Source organism: Nasonia vitripennis (assembly GCF_009193385.2).
Source record: "Nasonia vitripennis strain AsymCx chromosome PSR unlocalized genomic scaffold, Nvit_psr_1.1 chrPSR_random0070, whole genome shotgun sequence".
In the NCBI taxonomy this organism is placed as follows: Eukaryota; Metazoa; Arthropoda; class Insecta; order Hymenoptera; family Pteromalidae; genus Nasonia; species Nasonia vitripennis.
In genome coordinates, this window is record NW_022279729.1 from 200,263 (window position 1) to 220,329 (window position 20,067).

Below are 20,067 nucleotides of genomic sequence, written 5' to 3' on the forward strand. Positions count from 1 at the left end.
TCAAGACACGGGTCTGATTAAATAACATAATTTTGAGACAAGTTTTGCATTATTGAAAGTGAATCTAATATTTTATTGATTTTGCAAAGCACCCTGGACGCGAACAATGATATATTATCTATGAATCAATGAATTATTACAAAATATTGATTTAATTAAAGGTCAGAGAGTGAGAGTAAAGAGACGGTCCAAAGTACACGAGGGGTAATTTGACTCGCACAATTTTTTTTTTACATCTTTCCCAACATTAGACTCTAGCACACAGTTAATTTATAAAACAAATTATTGTTAATTGGAAAAGAGAGAGAGTAAGTGACAAAGTATCTGCTTACACAAAACATACCTATGACTCATGCAGACTCGGCACTGTCCTCCTTGATCTTGAGGATGTTTAAAAAAAATTCAAGCTGCTGCTGACTGCCACAAAAGCTGAAAAGAAAGACAAAACAATTTTACACAAAGCAACAATTCTCAAGTTGCATGTGGCGAAATATAATATTTATTTAGTGCAGAAGGAAAACTTATCTGAATCAGCTGATAGAGTTGCAACCACAGCATTGGGGATAATCCTGGGCCCGAACCTTGACATTTTCAGCAACACGGTGACGGCACACATGCACCTTTTTGATTGAAGTAGCACAAAACAACACGCACGATTCACAATCATTTAATTATTAGCATTGACTTCAAAATCGAGATTTAAAATTTTTTTTTAATTTTCTCTTTTTACAAAATTAGTAACTGGTTATTCCTCGTGGTTTAACAAGTGAATTAAAACATTTTTGAAAATTTTTTTTTTTGGAAATTCACTCACAGATAAGAATTTGGTTTAAGAAGAAATAGAGAAAATTCAAGAATATCGTGCATCAACAGTGTTATAGATTATTGAATTTTTTTTTTCTTTAAGAATATTTAGAGGGACGAATAATTTATTTAGAAGACGAGTGACATATCCAAGATGCCTGACGAAAATAGTGCGGGTGATCAAACGGCGGCCGCGTTAGCCACCACAATGGCTAATAGTTTTGCGCTCATGAATTGCATAAGCGGTATACCAAGTTTCGATGGGAGACACACTAAGTTACGAGACTACATCCAAGATTTGAAAAATGCAAATGAATTAGTCACCAACGACATCAGACCACAGTTTATGCGGAACGTGCTACAGAAGATAACCGGACCAGCAAAGAAAAGTCTCAACAATAAGACTAAAACAACAATAGAAGAATTAATTAAGCATCTGAAACAAAGGTTTGGTCCAGGAAGAGACTTCAGTTATTACAAGGCGACTCAGTTGGAGTTTTCTACGACGAATTGAATGTGCTATTGAGCAGTGCCAAAAACGCTCTAAAAGAAGAAAAGGGAGAAGAAAGTCTTGACAAAATGATGGAACCACTAGAAATGTTAGCAGTTGATATATACATAAAGGGGTTGCCAGCAAATTTGTCCGAACGAGTTGATATGATTAGACCCAAAAATCTACAAGAAGCATACGAAGAAGCAGTGCGACTAGAATCACGCATGGAAGCAAGAATCATACCAGATTCAAGATCTCGAATAACTAGAAATTATTATAATGGGCATAACTCCTATAATAATGGATATGGAAATGGAGGCGGATACAATAATAGAGGACAAGAAGGATATAGAAGCCAGAATAGATATGACGAGCGAAATGACAGAGAACAGAACTATATAGGTTATGTAAATGAACAGGAAGATTATGTGGGGTACGTGAACCAACCCGAGCAAAGAGAACATCCAAATAACTACGGCAGAAATAATTACTACCAAAACAATTATAATCGTAACGGATATCAAAGAAACAACGGTAACTATAACAATTATGGCAGAGATGGATATCGACGCCTCGCGTGGATGACGTCGAGGTGTGCGCCCGCACCGCACACCACTCTCTCGTCTCGCTCTCTCTCTCTCTCTCTCTCTCTCTCTCTCTCTCTCTCACACTCACGGCTTTCTCTCTCTCTCTCTCTCTCTCTCTCTCTCTCTCTCTCGCTTACTCGCTCTCTTCTCTCGGCTTCCGGTGGACGTCCGTCGGTGCTCCCGTCGTCGTCTCCGGGACTCCTCCCGGACCTGATGGCGGCTGGCGGCTTCGGCTCTCCCACGCCGATGTTGCTGGCTGCTCTCGTCCTTTGGATGTTGGTGGCGGACTGGCCGGCCTCCTCCCTCTCGTCAGGATGGTCGCTGGCTCGTCCGTGCGTTGGCACTTCCTAGTGCCAACGCGCTGCACCTGAAACACACGCGCACTCTCGCACTCTTGGGAGACTCTCCCAATCTCCTCTAGTCGTCGACCTCGGGCCGACAAGTAGTGTTCTCGCGCTCGCTCTTGTCTCGTGCTCGTCGGGCCCGCGCTTCTTGCTGGCTCCCGATTGGCTGCCAGTCCGCGCGGATAGCAAGCCGCGCATCTGCGCCCGCTGATTGGCTCGCGACATGCGGAGGACCTTTCAGCGCGCGCGCCGACGAGGCTCGCTCTCGCGCCAACGATGCTCACTTTCGCGCCGACGATGACGGTTAGCTAGCCCATTCCCCGAACTTGAGGACAGGCCGGCGCCGACAACAACACGTCGACTCGCTTGTTTCTTCCGCGCACTCAGGGCTTGGCCGCATCGAACGAGATTCCTCGTCTCGACGCGGCTGCGACGTTTGCAACGTCGCAGTTGATGCCAAAGAACTCATACCATTCGAAACTGAACCAGAATTTTTAGAAGAGACAGATAGCGATTTTAACGGCGAAATTATAGTCGACAAAATTAAACGATTAGAGAAAGTGAAGGAAGCCATTAGAAGAAGCCACCTGAATAAAGAAGAACTAAGAATTGTAGACCGTATAATAGAAGATTATTTAGATAGGTTTCTGTTGCCTGGAGATAAATTACCATGCACAGACATCATTCAACACCACATCCATCTAGAAGACGACATGCCAATAAACACAAAACAATACAGACATCCACCGAAACACAAACAAGTGGTTAGAGAGAGTGTAGAAAAGAAGTTACGAGACAAGATTATTAGAGAATCAAATTCGCCATGCAACTCGCCAATATGGATAGTACCAAAGAAACCTGATAGTCACGGAAATCCAAGATGGAGAATGGTGATTGATTTCCGAGAACTCAACAAGAAGACAATCAGAGATGCTTACCCTTTACCAAACATTGCCGATATAATGGATCAATTGGGAGGAGCCACATATTTTTCCATCTTTGATCTTGCAAGCGGTTTTCAACAAATACCAATGGCCCCAGAAGATTGTTACAAAACGGCTTTCACAACTATAAATAGACACTACGAATATACCAGAATGCCTGAAGGATTAAAAAATGCAACAGTTACATTCCAACGACTAATGGAGACGGTACTCAGAGGTTTGCAAAACATAGATATGTTAGTCTATTTAGACGACATAATAGTATATAGTAAAGATCTTCAAGAACACGAACAAAGAATCAGAAATCTTATGGAGAGACTCAGACATGCAAAATTAGTATTGCAACCAGACAAAATAGAATTCTTTAGAAGGGAAGGCGGTTTCCTAGGACACATCATAAGCGCCAGAGGCATAGAACCTAACCCAGAGAAAGTAGTCGCCATCGCAGCTACACCCAAAAATGCGAAAAATGTGAGAGAAGTACTCGGTATGTTTGGTTACTACAGAAAATATATAAAAGACTTTGCAAAAATCGCAAAACCTCTCAAAGACTTATTAAAGAAAAATGTGAAATTTGAATGGACAGAAGAGTGTGAAAATAGTTATCAACAACTAAAAGAATGTTTAATGAAAGAACCAATTCTACAATTTCCGGACTTTGATAAAGAATTTACATTAACTACAGACGCTTCTGAGTACGCCATCGGCGCTGTACTTAGTCAAGAGAAAGACGGATTTGATCACCCAGTACAATATCTATCCAGAGCGCTCAACAAAGCTGAAAGAAATTATTCGACCACAGAAAAAGAATGTCTTGCAGTGTTATATGCCTTGCATCAATTTAGACCATATTTGTTATGTAGAAAATTCACGCTAGTAAGCGATCATGAACCGCTGAACTGGATGCATAGCAGAAAAGATCCAGGACAAAGACTAATGAGATGGATGTTCAGATTCACCGGATACGAATATACCTTTAAATATAAACCAGGCAAATTAAATAAAAACGCTGATGCGCTATCGCGAAACCCACCAGAGATGACTGAAGAAGAAATTAATAAAAATCTACCTAGCATAAAAGTCATGGTGATAGAGGAAAAACAAAAAAAAAACAAGAGAAATCATCAGGAAGTATAACAACAGCATCCAAAACAATAACGCAACCACGAACTAGAATACAGTCAACGGGTGACATAGTAAGTACATCAAGCAGGGCGCAATACCAAAAGCTCCCAAAACGGCCATATTGGGAAGAAAAACAAAAACGGAAAAGGCAGTAGAGACGGAAGCATCAACATCTAAAACCACTATCGTAAAACAAAGAGAAGTTTCTGAAAGTTCAACTGATGCAGACTCAGATACATCAATGACAGTCAACCCATCCAGAAGATCTTGGCTATCATCCACAGCCAATGAAGACAGTGATTTGGACAAACCTCCAATACCTGATCCCAGGTACAGTGGACTGCGACAAGAAGACTTGGAAACAACAGAAGGAGAAACACAAGACGAAGAACCGTTTTCTTCAGGAGAAAGCCAAGACCAAACCATAAGCAACATCGCCATAGAAGTGAGTGCAGCAGAAACGTCCCAAAACGAACAAAATACCGATGAAGAGTCAATAGATAATCTATCTATCAAAACAACCTTGACGAGAGAAGAGGTAGAAGAAGCAAGTAAAAGGTTTGAAGAAAGCTTAAAAAGACATGAAATGGATAGAAGTACCAATACAACTGAATCAGACACGGAGATAGAGATACAATTGAAAATACCCTCGCACTTCTCAGATGATGATCATGTACCAGATGAAGTGCGCGAAGCAATTTACACATCAGATCCACGATTTTACACAGATGAAGAAGCGGATGTGGATGATGTACTAAGAGAAAGTGTTCAAAAATTAATAAAACGAGCACAACAAAAACTACAAGAGTCATCAAACAAAGATGATACAGGGAACGAATCAGACGTCGAAAGTGTAACTGACATAATAAGACCACCACCAAGAAGAACACTCTCAGTAACGCCAACAATAAATAGCGACAGCCCTACAGCCAACAGCACGCCGAGAGGTAAAATCAGAAATCGAAAGAAACTAGGAGTGTTAAGTGAAATAGAGGCAGAAGAAGGATCAATAATAGATATAAGATTCTCAAAACCACCTGAAGTAACAATGCCTTTTCTCCTGCCCACACCACCAGACATGGAACCACTAAACAAAGACCACAGTGCAGCAAGAAACGACCATGAATCGGAAGATGCCAAGATACACATAACCAAGGAATTCAAGAAAATCCCTGACAATATAATCACCATAAGAGAATGCCTTACGCATAAAAGAGACAACATTGTTCACTTCCTATCAGCAGACTGTGACAACACGTGGTCCATAACTAGACTACTAGTAGAGATTGGAGCCATAGTCTTAACGAAAATCAAGAGTAGGAAACCAAAAATAGGACAAGTCCTAGTCACACCATTCAAAAAACACCACGTATTTACAGTAATAATAAAAGACAGATATTTCAATGTAATCAAAATGGAAGATCTGAATAAAGCGCTCCAGAATCTAAAAGAAACACTTGTCAACAAAAAAATCAAAAGCTTCCGAGTGGGCAGAAAAGGGGACATATTGGACCAATTGGACTCACCAGCCATCTTAGAGATGATTTACAAACATTTTCACCAAAGCGGAATAAGAGTGACAATGTGCTATGGGAAAGCGGAAGTACCAGCCGAAAAACACAGAAAATAAATTATAAGCCATCTACACGACAGCCTGACCGGAGGACATAAGGGAATTAATCAAACCTATCAAAAAATAATGGAACGATATTATTGGCCAGGAATGAGAAATGATGTTCAAGACTATATCCGAAGATGTGCAAGCTGCCAAGAACAGAAAATAGAGAGATTCAAGACAAGAGAGCCAATGATAATCACGGATACTCCAATAGAAGCATTTGACAAAGTCTCAATCGACACAGTTGGAAAACTCAAAATGACTCCAAGAGGCAACTGTCACCTCTTAACAATGCAATGTAACTTAACGAAATATCTAATAGCCATACCCATCAGGAACCTCAATGCTACCACAATAGCTTATGCACTAGCAAAGTATCTCATTTGCCAGTTCGGAGCACCAAAAGCCATACTCTCAGATAGAGGCACCAGTTTCCTCTCCAACATAGTCGAATCGCTCCTCAAATTATTCAAAATTAACCACCTTACAACTTCAGGATACAGACCGCAAACAAATGGATCACTAGAAAGAAGCCATGCCCCACTTATAGAATTTATTAGAATATACTCGGAAAGATACGACGATTGGGACCATTTAACTCCATTTGCGACGTTTACCTATAACACTAGCGTGCACGCAGCAACTAACTTCACCCCATTCGAACTAGTTTACGGACGAATAGCGCGTTTCCCTTTGCGAATACCCTCTGACAAAAATTAAAAACATATAATGTTTATATGCGTGACTTAGTATTAAGGTTAGAAGAAATGAAAATCTTAGCAGGTTAATCTACTCAACGAGAGCAGAAGCGAACCCGTATACCAAGTAGAATCCCTAAACCCCAATCCTGGAATATATTTTGAAAAATTGAACGTGATTAGAATAAAAAGAGCAACATGGAAACTCAACATCTACATCAACGTGAAAGACTTCATGCAGTCATTCAGAGCAAGAAATTCGTACAAAGAAGTATTTCAAACTTGTAAAACCATAATCGAAGAGAGAAAGTGCCGATACGCTTTAGCTATCGACCTTCTAGAGATAAAAGAGCAAGAGTTAAGAAACATCCAAGAAACAATAAAAGAAACGATAGCAACCCTAGGACACACCCAATACCCAACAGCGCGACATCCAAGAAGCATCAGAGCAAAAAGACTTGTACCACTAGGAAGGAATAGGATAGGAAGCATAAGCAACAGCTTGTTTGGACTAGTCACCGACGACGAAGTAGAAAATATAAACAAAAATATAGACCAGCTTTTCGAAGATCAGACCAAAATAGTGCATCTGATAGACAGCAATTCTCACATAATTTCAACAAAATTTGAAGAACTTTATAATATAACCAGCAACCACCACAAAGTGTTACAAGGATTTGAAAGAGAATTAACAAAAACAATCAAAAGCGTTCTACGAGAAAAAGAAGAAATGAATTATCAGGTCGAAATAATGATATATGTAAAGCGATTGGAGTCAACACTAGACCACGTCATCAAAAGCAATGAGAAACTACTAGCAATTTTACAAAAACTAAAAGAAGGAAAAATGCATCCAGAACTCATGAAACAACAATGCTCCATCAAATGAACATGGACGTAAAAAGAGTGAGTCGAGACTTAGAATTCCCAATACCGCCAGAACACATGAGAGCAGAAGAGTTAACTAAAATATCGGACATTGATGCCATACACCAAAACGAACAGACGCTAGACGTGCTACATTTACCACTGGTAGATCGAATGCCATACCAATTGTACAGGATGCATCCAATCAATGTGCCACAAAATATGAAAAACAAGACATTAGGTCAAGCCTTCATAAAACCATCCCATGAATACATAGCTATCAGCTACGATCACACGAGATACATCAAATTCAATGAAAAACAGAGACAATCGTGTATCACAACACACTATGCAGACATATGCCCGATCCTAGGAGCACTCAGAAACGTACCCGAATCCAGAGACTGTGAGATAACATTATTTTTAAATCCCAGTCAGAATGCAATCAATCATTGCGACATACGATACAAGATGAACATGCAGACACAATGGACGTATTTAGAATATGACAAATCATGGCTCTATTCCACGACCGGACCAGAAACATTAAATATCATATATCAAAACAAACACGAAACCAAAATAACAATAAAGGACACAGGAATAGTGCACGTAGCTCCTACTTGTATAGCAACAACCGCAGAAGCTACCATAACTGGAGAAATCACCAGGAACACAGAATACACCTATTTGTACAAACCAGATATAAACCTCAAAATAACAGAGATTTATCCGTCCCTAAATAAAGAAGACAGTGACATGGAAATTCATAGCTTGGAAATAACAAAATTGTTAACTCCCCACACAGTTAACAATGACGGAAAACCGCTACATGAAATAATGAGTCAGTTAGAAGAAATAAGTGAACACAAAAGGCAAAATTATAGAAATGATACAACACCATACGGAAGCGTGACCATCCAATTAGCAATCGTAGTAATAATAATAGCAATAATCATAAAAATGAAATGTTTAGGCAAATGCCAATGTCTCAATAGGAGACATGCCCACCCACCACCCAAAAGAAATGACAAGAGACAAAAACCCATCCCAAATGATGAAGAAATCGGACTCGAAAGTATCTGAAATACACGATAAGACGGACGCCAAAGACAGACCACACAGTAATCCATTTCTTATGCGGAGACCAGATACCGAAACAGAGCTTTGACGACCATGTACAAAACTGCCAAATGTATCATGCTTGCTCCCTGGATAAAGGGTGAGTGAGGAGGGCGATACACAACCCCCACGAAGATGGGTGATATTCCCTTGGATGAGACTTCACAGAACAGATACTCCGGCTTACCCGGCTTGCCCGACCATTCGCCGTCGGATGACGAGATAACGCTAACAGTCAGTGAATGATGAATGTAGAGGGCCACACCTCCACCGTTCCTGTTTCTGTCCCGTCTGTGTAGAGTGTAATCATCCAGTGAAGGGATGGATGATATCTTGTCACTCAGCCAGGTCTCAGTCACAGCTATTACGTGAAAGTGGGGACGAGTGGACAAAAATATGATAAGTCTGATCATCTCAATGTGACCCGTTAGGGAGTTCGCATTGAAGTGACAGACCCTTAGACCCTTAGACAGAGACGCTTTAGAGACAGCTGTGAATGAGTTGGATGATTTAGATGGTGGTTTTGGTGGGATGATTGATGTGTGTGATGTCTTAGCGTGTGATGTCCGTGCTGGTTGTTTTCGACGTTCGGGCTAAAAAAGCCTCAAGATCCGCATCAGTTGAAATAATAATGGCCCGTTCGTTGTCCTCGCCAGTACGGATGTATATTCTGCCATCCCTCACGTAGGAACGGCAGCCCCTCCTCTTCTTCGCCTCAAGCCTGGTCTTGATGCATAGCTTATGAACATCTGGAGGAAGCAGCTCATTAATGTTGACGAGTCCCTGGTGATCTGGGTAGAGAGCTTTCGCTTTCTCCAGTAATGAACTATCGAGTTCGTTGGTGTGAAGCTTGCGCCTCCTGGCTTTGGCTACTATGATGGAGCGGGCCAGCGCACTGGAGGAGAGAGTGACAGCTAGTGGTGGAAGTCTGCTGTCTCCTTGCGCGTTGATGTTGTTTGCTTCAGGTCTCCCCATGGTTCTGACGGTTGCAATATCCCGCCTCAGGACCGTGGGGTCAGCGCTCCTGCCTCCTCTTAACCTCGGCCAGTTCACTGCGTAGGTTATTGATCACATCAGAGGCAGGAGCAGTGCTGATGTTGTGCTGCTCTGCTGGGCTCCTTGACGACAGCTCTTGAAGTTGTGTCTGAAGCTCAGAGATGGATGACTCAGCTTTGCTCAGCCGAGTCTTGAGCTCAGGCAGGTCGTCTAGGGCTTTGAGGCGTTTTTCAAGCGGGCCAAGTCGCATCTCGATCCGTGAGACCCGTTCAGACACGGTGTTTTGTGCCTGAAGGGCCTCATTTTGGATCCGCTTGATATCAGCCAATGCCGCGAAGATGTCCTTAAGGGACGACTCGATCGTTGTCGCCTGAGTTCGCACTGGCGACTGCGTTCTGGAGCCGGCAAGAGATGGAGGCGCAGACTTATTTTTCTTGGGCACTGTTGATGATGGAGTGCCCTTGGCGGATGTGCTTGCCGTTGCTGCTGTCGCTGCCGCTATTTTCGCCCTCGTCTGCGCAGTCTTAGGCGTGCCGACATCATAACCCGCCGCACAGGTTGCACAGGCGAGTGTTGCAACACTTTCCACCATTATAGACCGTAGAGCGACCCTTCACGATAGCAGGGGGCGAGTCGACTAAATGAGGCTCGACCAGAGACTGCAGAAGAGTCAGCGTATGCAGAATCCAACTCAAGTCAACAGGAGTTTGGGTGGAGGGGAAGATGCGATGATGTATCGCATCTACGAAATTTCGGAGAAATTTCGGTAGCAGGAAAGACAATGCGGAGCGCAAGCCCAAAAGTAGTCAAGGCTGCTGAAATCGTTGGTGAGGAGAACTGTACAATCTCCACACCGACAGCGAAAAGAGGTGAGATGGATCCACTTAACTCGAGTACAGTGGGATCCATCGTGAAGAACCTTGAGATTGGCACCAAGACGGTTTAAACTGTCAGTAAAGTTTGCGACCAGATGGTGGAGGGATCTGCAGGGCCCTGGTACATGTGTTCACAGAATGTGTACACGATGAGCGAAGTCTCAGAATCGAGACGGAAAACGCTCGACGCATGTAATGCGTGTCTTTCCTGTAAGGAAAGTGAAGCGTGGAGATCGGACAGGCGTGCACGACGGTCCGCCACGAGGTCATCTAAGGCGACTTATTTGGTCAGTCTGAAAAGAGATGACGCAAGCAGGTGCAAGCTGCAGCACGGGAAGCCTGATAGGATCTCAGAAGAGTCTGACGAGACTCAATGGAAGATCCTGATTTGCGATTCGGGAGAGAGTGCAGCAGAGACTATCTCGTACCCAAACAGACGTTTGCCAAAGAAGAGCTGGCAAATGCATAGACAAGTCGCGAAGAACATGCGACTCGCCAACGAGTATGTCCACATGTTACCGGACATACGAAGGGCTCGGGTTCGCAAGAAAAACTTTAGAGCTGAAAGAAATTTAAGATGGTGACAACTAGTCAACAGCAGTTGCCAGATTTTTCCAATGAAGATCCGGAAGGTAAGAGTGCTCGGGCGGCGATTTGTAAACAACGGCCGCCGTGCTAGAAGATTGGGTCGAGGTCGATCTAGACAGCAGTGGGGAAGACATCGGAGAGAGATGTGGACCAGTCAACTCTTTTCCAGAACGAGAGGATGTTCAACCGTAGAAGATCGAATAGTGGAAGAAGACGAGGCGCGATTTTGTGTTGCGAGCAGACTCAAGCGAGAATTTAAGAAAATTTATGATGTTGCGAATTGTCGTGGTAGGCTCGGTCCTACGAGCGTTGTATTTTGGTCGAATATATCTCGGGGCTACGCACGGTGTATCGTGCACGCCAGAACGTGTATCGCGGGGAAACGTCACCACGTAGACGGGTGCGTTGCGCAGATTCAGGTTGAACCAGGGGGAGGCTTTTTGCGCGGAAGACAAAGCCTCGCCACACTGTTGTATAGGGTAGATTGATTTAGGTTAGTTTTACGGTATCTCGCGACGGTTGTATAGACGGCTGCTTCGTGGCCTATGCAACGTCTGGAAGGGGGGTGTAACGAGCGATTAGAAATACGTGTATTTCGGTGCGCTCGTTTGTCGTAACTAATTTTATTATAACAACAAACCAAAATTATGAAAGTTGAAATTTTTGTCCACTATCAACTTTTAATATCGATTATTTGGATAATAACCTTGCGTTATATATTATACACATAAATGAAACCTATCAATTCATTTATCATCATTATCAATACCTTATGAATGCACATGGTTTATGATGATTTTATTATTCTTTGTAAACAAAAAATATTGCTCGAAGGAATAGAAATATCCGCTTTTATTTTATGAAATAATTAAATTCCTCCGCCAGGGTAAGGGCGCTGATGATCACATGGGGGGAACGCATGCATTTTGTATATCTATACATAAGTATGATCGTGCATTCACTATATATATATAAATAAAATACACGTGTTACCCCCACGTGATTATCATTATTGTACAAGAATACTGTAACCGACACGGGTGCTACTCTATACCTTAGTCGCTTAAAGGCACTTGCGAGAGGCAGGAGTTAAAACGACAGCGGCCTTCAAAATAGTGACCATCTCGACCGTGAGAACGAACCCTCGGTCCGCGAGAGAATACTTCGAGCCGCTCGTATCATGTTGTAAGATGATTTAATCGTAAGCGTCATCACGCACAAACGCAAGATATAACGCCGTAGTTGTCCTTGAGCGTGAGCGTAGCTCGAGATCTCTCGAGAGCTGCGGCAATCACGTTCGCAAATTATTATCTAGTGCTCAGGAGTTTTCAGGAGCTCCTTCGATCACATGAAAGCGCTCGGAAGCTTCCGAAATTTCCCACGATCACACGAGGGAGCTCAGAAGCTACAGTAATCTCTCGAGTGTGGCTTGTAATTTTTCGAGAGCTGCCGTGATCACGTTCGGAATTTATTCACGCGAAGGCGCTTGGAAGCTTCCGAGATCTTTCACAATCACGCGAGGGCGCTTAAAAGCTACCGGAATATTTCGCTTTCTCTCAAGAGTTTTCGTGAGCTGTCGGGAGCTCTCAGAAGCTGTCGGGAGCTTTTGGAAGCTGTCGAGAGCTTTCGGGAGCTCCCGAAAGCTATTGATACCTCATTGAAGCTTTTGATAACTGCCAAGAGCCTGTTTTCGGCCACGAAAAAAACCTAGATTTTTCCAGATGAATGAACAGACTTTTCCACAGCATACCAAGCTGCTATAATTGCCAGCGTTCTGATCCTATATAGCTCATACGTCGTCTTCTGCTACTTTTGCAGCAGATTCTGCTTTGTGCAGTTTTGTCGTGCATTGCTACAAGCAATATACCTATCACAGGCAGTGCAGCATAATAATATATCAAAGAAAAGTTTCAAAGCACTGTATATCTTATTACACGTGAATAGGCTTATTGTGATAGGTTTTGACTCCTGCCTCTCGCAAGTGCCATTAGGTGACCAAGGTATAGAGTAGCACAAGTGGGAACTACAGTATTCTTGTAAAATATTCCCGCTATGAACGCACCCACTTTTTCAAAGCAGACAGATATTGGTGAGGCACCAATCCCTGCTCCCTTAGCTTGCTAGTCCTTCCGTTTTTGTTTAAACTTTTTAGTTTTAACATTACTACAGCAAAATAGGGCGGTTTGCAAAGCAAACAGATGGTTGGATCCAAGAATAGGTCTGTTTCCTTAGGTGTTTGAACCTCGATATTACGGTAACAGAACCTCGATGTTATGATAACTCTTCAGACGGCAGCGGTGATGTGTTATATACGTGACAGGAAAGTATATATGATTAATCTAAATCCTTAGTAATTTATCCTGTTAAAATTTTTTTATCAAGTTAAACTCAAATTGATTACAAAATTCAACACTTATCAATTGAAAGTTTTAATACGCAAATACCACATTTGAAACCAATAAAATTGGTTCATTTTAATTAGTTAGCATAATAAATAATAGATACTTCTTTCATCGTATTCCGATTTACTTCATATTAGTATTTGAGCGATATAAATTATATCGAATTAAGTGGGATGATATAAATTATTAATTGGCGTAAAAACTGATTTAATTAAATAAACAGTGATATCTTTATATCCGTTATAAATTAAGATGTCCGATTTATTCATATTAAAATTTTTTTATCGGATCAAATCTAATTAATAAGATACTTATAGTAGGGTAATTACAATTAGTGACAAAAATGGGCGAGTGCATTTTGCGAAAAGCATAGCGTTTCGCTTTTAGCGATGTTTACATATTTGAATCAATTAAATATTGTATCGGTATATTATGATACAATAGTTTAATTGGTTCATATAAATTTTGTTTGATTTAACGATTTTTTTTTCACGGTGTAAGGACCCGGTCACGCCCCCCGTCTCGTAATCAGCCTTTATACTACTGACATTTGCTACTTAAAGGATGAATATCAGATTTAAAAGTCGAAAATTAAATTTTTTTCGAGCTTTGTTACTTTTTAGACGGCTAAAAAACGTTATAGTATGCTAACTATTTAATAAATAGTAAAAATACAAACCGTTTAATTTTTTTCTTTTTAAGTATAGAATTCTCTTTGTCTTTTTTTGATTTTCTTCTTTTTGGCTTTTCTTCCCTAATATCTAAACAATTGGATTTAGTTCTTATCCTTAATACTCTATTATTTATGGGTGGATGTGATTGTGCCTCTGAAATCTGATTTATGGATTTTCCAGCTTGATTATCTGATAGTGCTCTGAAAAAAAATGTATTATAAGTTACCTTAATTATTTTAATTTATTTTTATCTCTACCTATAAAAAACTGCTGCTAAAGCTTTGGCACTTGACTTCCTACAATCGATATTTTCAGATTCATATATGAAAATTAAATGAATCATACATTAAAATAGTATATTGTGTGCCAAGATCTTAAAATGGGCATTTTTTAGACCAAGTGTGGAATTTGCAATACGAGTCGAGGGCGAGAAAGCACGAGCCGAAGGCGAGTACGTTCCGAGCAGAAGACGAGTACTGCAAGTTCCACACGAAGTTAAAAAGTATTTTCGGACACGGCGCACCATACACACAACACACACACACACACACACATACACACAAATAAATTCTTTATATTTTTGTAGATTTCAAAAATTCTATCGATCTTAAATTACCAGAAAGTAAAATGTTAAAAGCAACCAAGATAGGCTCTGTGTTAGGAGGAGATTAACTGGAGGTCAATCTCCTTCTTCCAATAATTTTCGGATTCGTCTAACTGCACGCCTATACAGTCGTGTACGAGAGAGAAACGCACGTATCACAATCATCGGTCGCTTTTAATAATAAGTTTTGTTCCACCTTAAAAAAAGTTACCTCTAAAAATAAATCTTGTCGTCTATCAAGACGAATAATAATTTTGTAAATTTGTCTATAATATGTTTCATGCTTTTATACAAAAAGGACAATTTTTTTTTCAAGGCTTGCGGCGTTGCCAGGCCTATAGGGCCTCGGTAATGAGCCAAGCCGAGAGAACTGCAACGCTGGAAGAGGGGTAGATAACGGGACTATATGTAGGAGGAAGTACGACGCTTTCTCTCTCCCTCTCCCGCTCCTTCTCTTCAACTTCGGCGTCGCTTGGCTTCACGAAGCGCGTCACTTGTGGTGTGCCGGCCGAACAGTGCGGAAGCCTAGTAAACTTTGTGACGAATAATTCAACTGCGAATGTTGAATCATTCGCGCTGCGCTGACAGCAGCATTAACACGTGATCTTCGACCGAACGAGGGAAAGAAAATAGGAAGTAAGATGCGACAAGATTTATTATTATTCTTTACAATTACATACATTCCCTATGGGCGCCAGTCACGTTTGAGTGACAACTTCCTATCACTTCCTCGAGAGACTCTATATCCGCGGGACGCGAGTTCTACGAGCACAATGGTTTATCCTACTTGATCCTACTTAATCCTACATACGTGCGATACAGATGTTTTTATCTCGCTCGCTGGATTCGACGCACAAGGATGACGAGGGGAAAACTGCACGGTATCAATACAATTCAAAAGCGGTCGAAACGGTATAACACGAAAAGAAAATCACAATTTTCTCGGTGATTGATTCTTCGCGTTATTTACGCTGTCGGCCGCTATGGAGAAGGCGGTAGGGTTAGGGTAGAGGTATTCTGGCCCGATTTCCCCGTGCCGACGAGGATTCTCCAGTGCCAGACTCCCAGTGTCTAGTGTGGAAAGTGCTGTTAGTGGTGTCCAATAGGGTGGACCTTAATTTTTTTTTTTTTTTACTCGGGGACTTTCTCCCGGGTGGAAATCTCTTCTATAGGCTCTAAAAACTCCGTGCAAGAAGGAATTGGATTTTTAAAATCGATTTATCACATGTCTCAAAGCACCTCAAGTTTCCCATTGATTTTATATGGGAAAAAGGTGTTAATTTGTTTATCCTTCTAAAAACCGGCTGAATCATTATTAAAACTATCTTTTCTTACGTATTTTGAGCTGCCGAATCGAATGGTTCCATCACTTTTTGTCTATGTATCGTAAAAAAAAAGTTATAAGCGAAAATCCCCGAAAAACTCGAGAAATAAGGGAAAAAAAGACAATAAATTGAACTGTAACGAACATAATTATTGAATTTTGTGTTAATTATATATATTTTTATGTGTTTTGAGCTGCTGAATCCAGTGGTGCACTTATATTTTGTCTACGTAGCGATAAAAAAAAAGTTATAAGCAAAAACCTTCAAAAAGCTTGAAAAATTGGTGAAAAAACCAGATAATTGCAACGTTTAAATTCTATAAAAAAATCGGTAATTTTTTCTCATTTTCATATGCTTTTACGTATTTTGAGCTGCTGAATCGAATGGTACTCTTAGTTTTTGTATATGTTTTTAATTCGCAAAATAACAAGTTCTATGTATTGAGTTCAGGAGGTATACTAAACGTTTGTTTTTATACATGTATATACTAAATTTATCAAATTCATGTAATAATTGATAAATTGAATTATTACATATCATCACAAACTACCTTTGCGCAAGTAAATTGCTACCTTCCTAAGGAAGCCTTGTAATAGTAATTTTTTGAGTTTGTGTAAAAACATGGAGGAAGTGGATATATGTATATACACATATACATATATCTCACTAATCTGGCTGTTATTATTTTAAGACTATCAGTGATTGTTCTAATTCCTCGGCGTTAGATGTGTTTGGGTTTTATGCATTGAAGTCTGTCATTTAATTTTGTTGTACTGCATACAAGTAAATTCTGAGGTAAATTTTATATTTGTTTCGATTGATTTAATGGAAATTATTCTATTTCATAAAGATTTCATTTCATAAAATACATTTTGATGATTTTTACGTGTCTTTGCAGTTGTTATAAATAAAACTTCACATGCTAAATATCTTATTTCATGGATATAAATTAACAAAATAATTTACATAATGTAATTTACCAAATCAACAAAAATTTATTTGTGCAAAGTTAGTCTATAATGATATGTAAAAATTGACTTTATCAATTATTATATTAGGGTAGACGTGAGTTTACCGACTAACAATCAAATATTATCTAAAACGCGGGCGCTCAGCTACTCTCTCATACGGGTGAGATCAGCAGATCTGATTATCACGGCGGAACTGTGTGATTTTATTGAAATAACGCGTGTGTAATGTGCCATGATCATACTATATATATACACACACACACACACACGAGAACATTTACCTATATTCACCTATGATGCCTGCGCGACTGCAACCACGCATTCACGCAGACAACGCATATACAAATCGATCGAACGAATCAACTACGTTGCAACACGCATCGAGCACCGAATATCGGAGCGAGTGCTCTGACCTCTGCGTCAGCACTCCTAGCGCGCGAACAATGACCGCAAAGCGTGCGCGTCAATCCTTAGTGTGGCGAATATTGATTGGACTACCGCGATCTTCACCTTCTTAATTTTCAATACTGCTTGCATAGGCACCGAGGCATTAAAAACCCCGGGGCCGATCCACGCAGAGCCTTTTCACGTGAACTCTTCCTACTGGCAACTGGACCTGGTGATTGAATACGAGTGCTGTATTCTGGCTCGCATCGCTTATTGAGTGTTTAGAACCCACTCAAACTCTGCGGGTGGAGTACGGTATAACTCTTCGTTACTAGACGTGAGTTGAACGTAGAATTGTAATAGTGAAGGACCGCCGACTGGAATCTCCGGCGAAAGCAAGTGAAGAACCCTTCATCTGTGCAGTTGTCCAAACTTTTTATTATTGCCACGATAGATCGTGTAGTAATAAGTCCAATCAACATCTGCCGTGCCGACGAAGGAGTTTTCTAATATCCAGTGTGCAGTCGATACGATTGTAATTGTAAGTCGCCTTAGTATAATCACCTACAAATAACTTCTAACAACATCTTAGTGAATAAACAATATAATAAGTCAAGTAATAATTAAACTCTGTAACATCAAATCTGTCTTGAAGTGCTCCGGTCCTGGCCAATAAAACAAAATATAACAATTTAGATGAACCTAGTGTTTATTTATTCATAAATAATAATAAATAGTTATTAGACTACCAAATCCCTAAGAAACCCTTCAGCAAAGACACCGAAAAGGTAAGGATTATAAAATATCAAATCGGAGCCACGGACAGCCAACCAAGTCCGTTCAGTCATCACACCCCGGACAAGTTCTAGCTCGGACAGATAAGCGTCCGATTGAGAGTGAGCGCGGACAAATTATAGTCCACACGCTACGAACGGTCACACTCGTATCCGGCAGTAAATGCACAAGTCCCGAATGACATCGAGTCACGCGTATTCAGTAACAATAAGGCTCTCGAGCCTATGCTAGTTTCCGCGAATTAAATAATTATTTGTAGAACTCGCGCAGTCCGTATTCATACTAAATACGGTCTTTACACGTGGATAAAATCATTTACTAAGGCAACTTACTTGGTTTTTGTAGGCGAAGATGATTGTTCCCAGCAGCTAAAAATGATCAGTATCGCTCGTGGGATTGGGCAGAACATCCTCAAGACCAAAGAGGACAGTGCTGACTTTGCATGACGTCATGAGCATGTTCTGTGTAAGTGGATACTTTACCACTGTTCTTTCCTCTCTATTTTAATTAACAATAATTTTGCTCTGGGTCTACTTAATAAATTGACTATGTGCTAGGGTTTAATGTTGGGAAAGATATAAAAAATGTGCGAGTCGAATCACCTCTCCTGTATTTTGAACCGTCTCTTTACTCTCACTCTTTGTCCTTTAACTAAATCAATTTAATATTTTTTATGATAAATTATCAATTTATAGATAACATATGATTGTTCGTGTCCAGGGTACTTTGCAAAATCAATAAAATATTAGACTCACTTTCAATAATGCAAAACTCGTCTCAAAATTGTATTATTCAATCAGACCCGTGTCTTTGCATTCAAAAATTCTCTTATGCTTCGCAATAATAATGTAAAATTTTATAACTTTGACATTTACACTCCCTCCTAATCAATTGTCAATACCTTTTGTGAAATGTGACTGACAAGCAAGTTTCTATGTGTTGAGTCCATTGAAAAATTGTCGCGTCTGGGTGAAAAATTGTCGCTTTTGTTAATAATTATAATTATTTGTTGGGTTTTCTCGGTTGCAAAAGGTGTGTAATGGCCTAGACCCTCAGTTTTCACTTTATTTTATTTAAATTTTTCAATTTTTATGATTTTGACCAAAAATACTTTGGCACTGAATTAGGTTAAACACTATGTGCCCACGCCGGTTCTTAATTAAATAATTTTAATGTTTACTTAGTCGGATTTTGTCGTCTCTATTTAAACGATATTCTTTATGAGTTCTCTTATCAATTTACATGCTTTTGCACAAACTTGGCCTTGTAAGTAAATTTAAAAAAAAATGGGCCTTCTATACAAAATTCTGGCGTTTCTCGTATCAGTGGGCAAAATATAATGCTAATTATTGTCTAAAGCATTTACATACATGAGAATAATGATTTTGAATGTTTATAGGGTTTCAATTGGCGTCTCAATACCAGAGTTGGCTGTTTCGAGTGCAGAAGCCCAGTTTTCTCCTGTGAAAGCCGGAGTCCAACACTCTATGCAGCAGCCTCGTCAAGGCCCTGGCTAGACTTCTGGCGATCACTTGCCAGTGCACTCCAGTGCTACTAGTTGACCAGATTTTGGGATATTTTGGGGAAAAAATGCAAGAACAGTTTTATCGGGCCCACCTCTACATGTGTCAACCAAATGTATTTGTGTCCAGTGGAATTGTGTGGTGTATTGGGTGTGATTTTATTGAAATGCAGTGTTTTAAAGTGATTAACGTGACAATCGTTTAGTTCGTGAAACCTTCTAATGTGTTTTGAACTAGATTCATAATATTTTGAACTGCGTCTTTTGAAATTAAGTGTGTGCGTCTTAAATGTGATGCAAATCTTCTTTCGAAACAAAACTTTAGT

At 40.3% G+C, this 20,067-nt stretch overlaps 1 protein-coding gene across 1 annotated transcript in view; it reads right to left on the bottom strand.

The window, feature by feature from the left end:
• Positions 1-13,966: 13,966 nt before the first annotated feature.
• LOC116418039 overlaps positions 13,967-20,067 on the bottom strand; it is a 45,442-nt gene continuing 39,341 nt past the window's right edge. Inside the window, exon 3 of the mRNA XM_032602197.1 lies at positions 13,967-14,337. Within this exon, the coding sequence (XP_032458088.1) occupies positions 14,115-14,337 (223 nt within the window). The 3' untranslated portion in view covers positions 13,967-14,114. The remainder of the gene's footprint in view (positions 14,338-20,067) is intronic.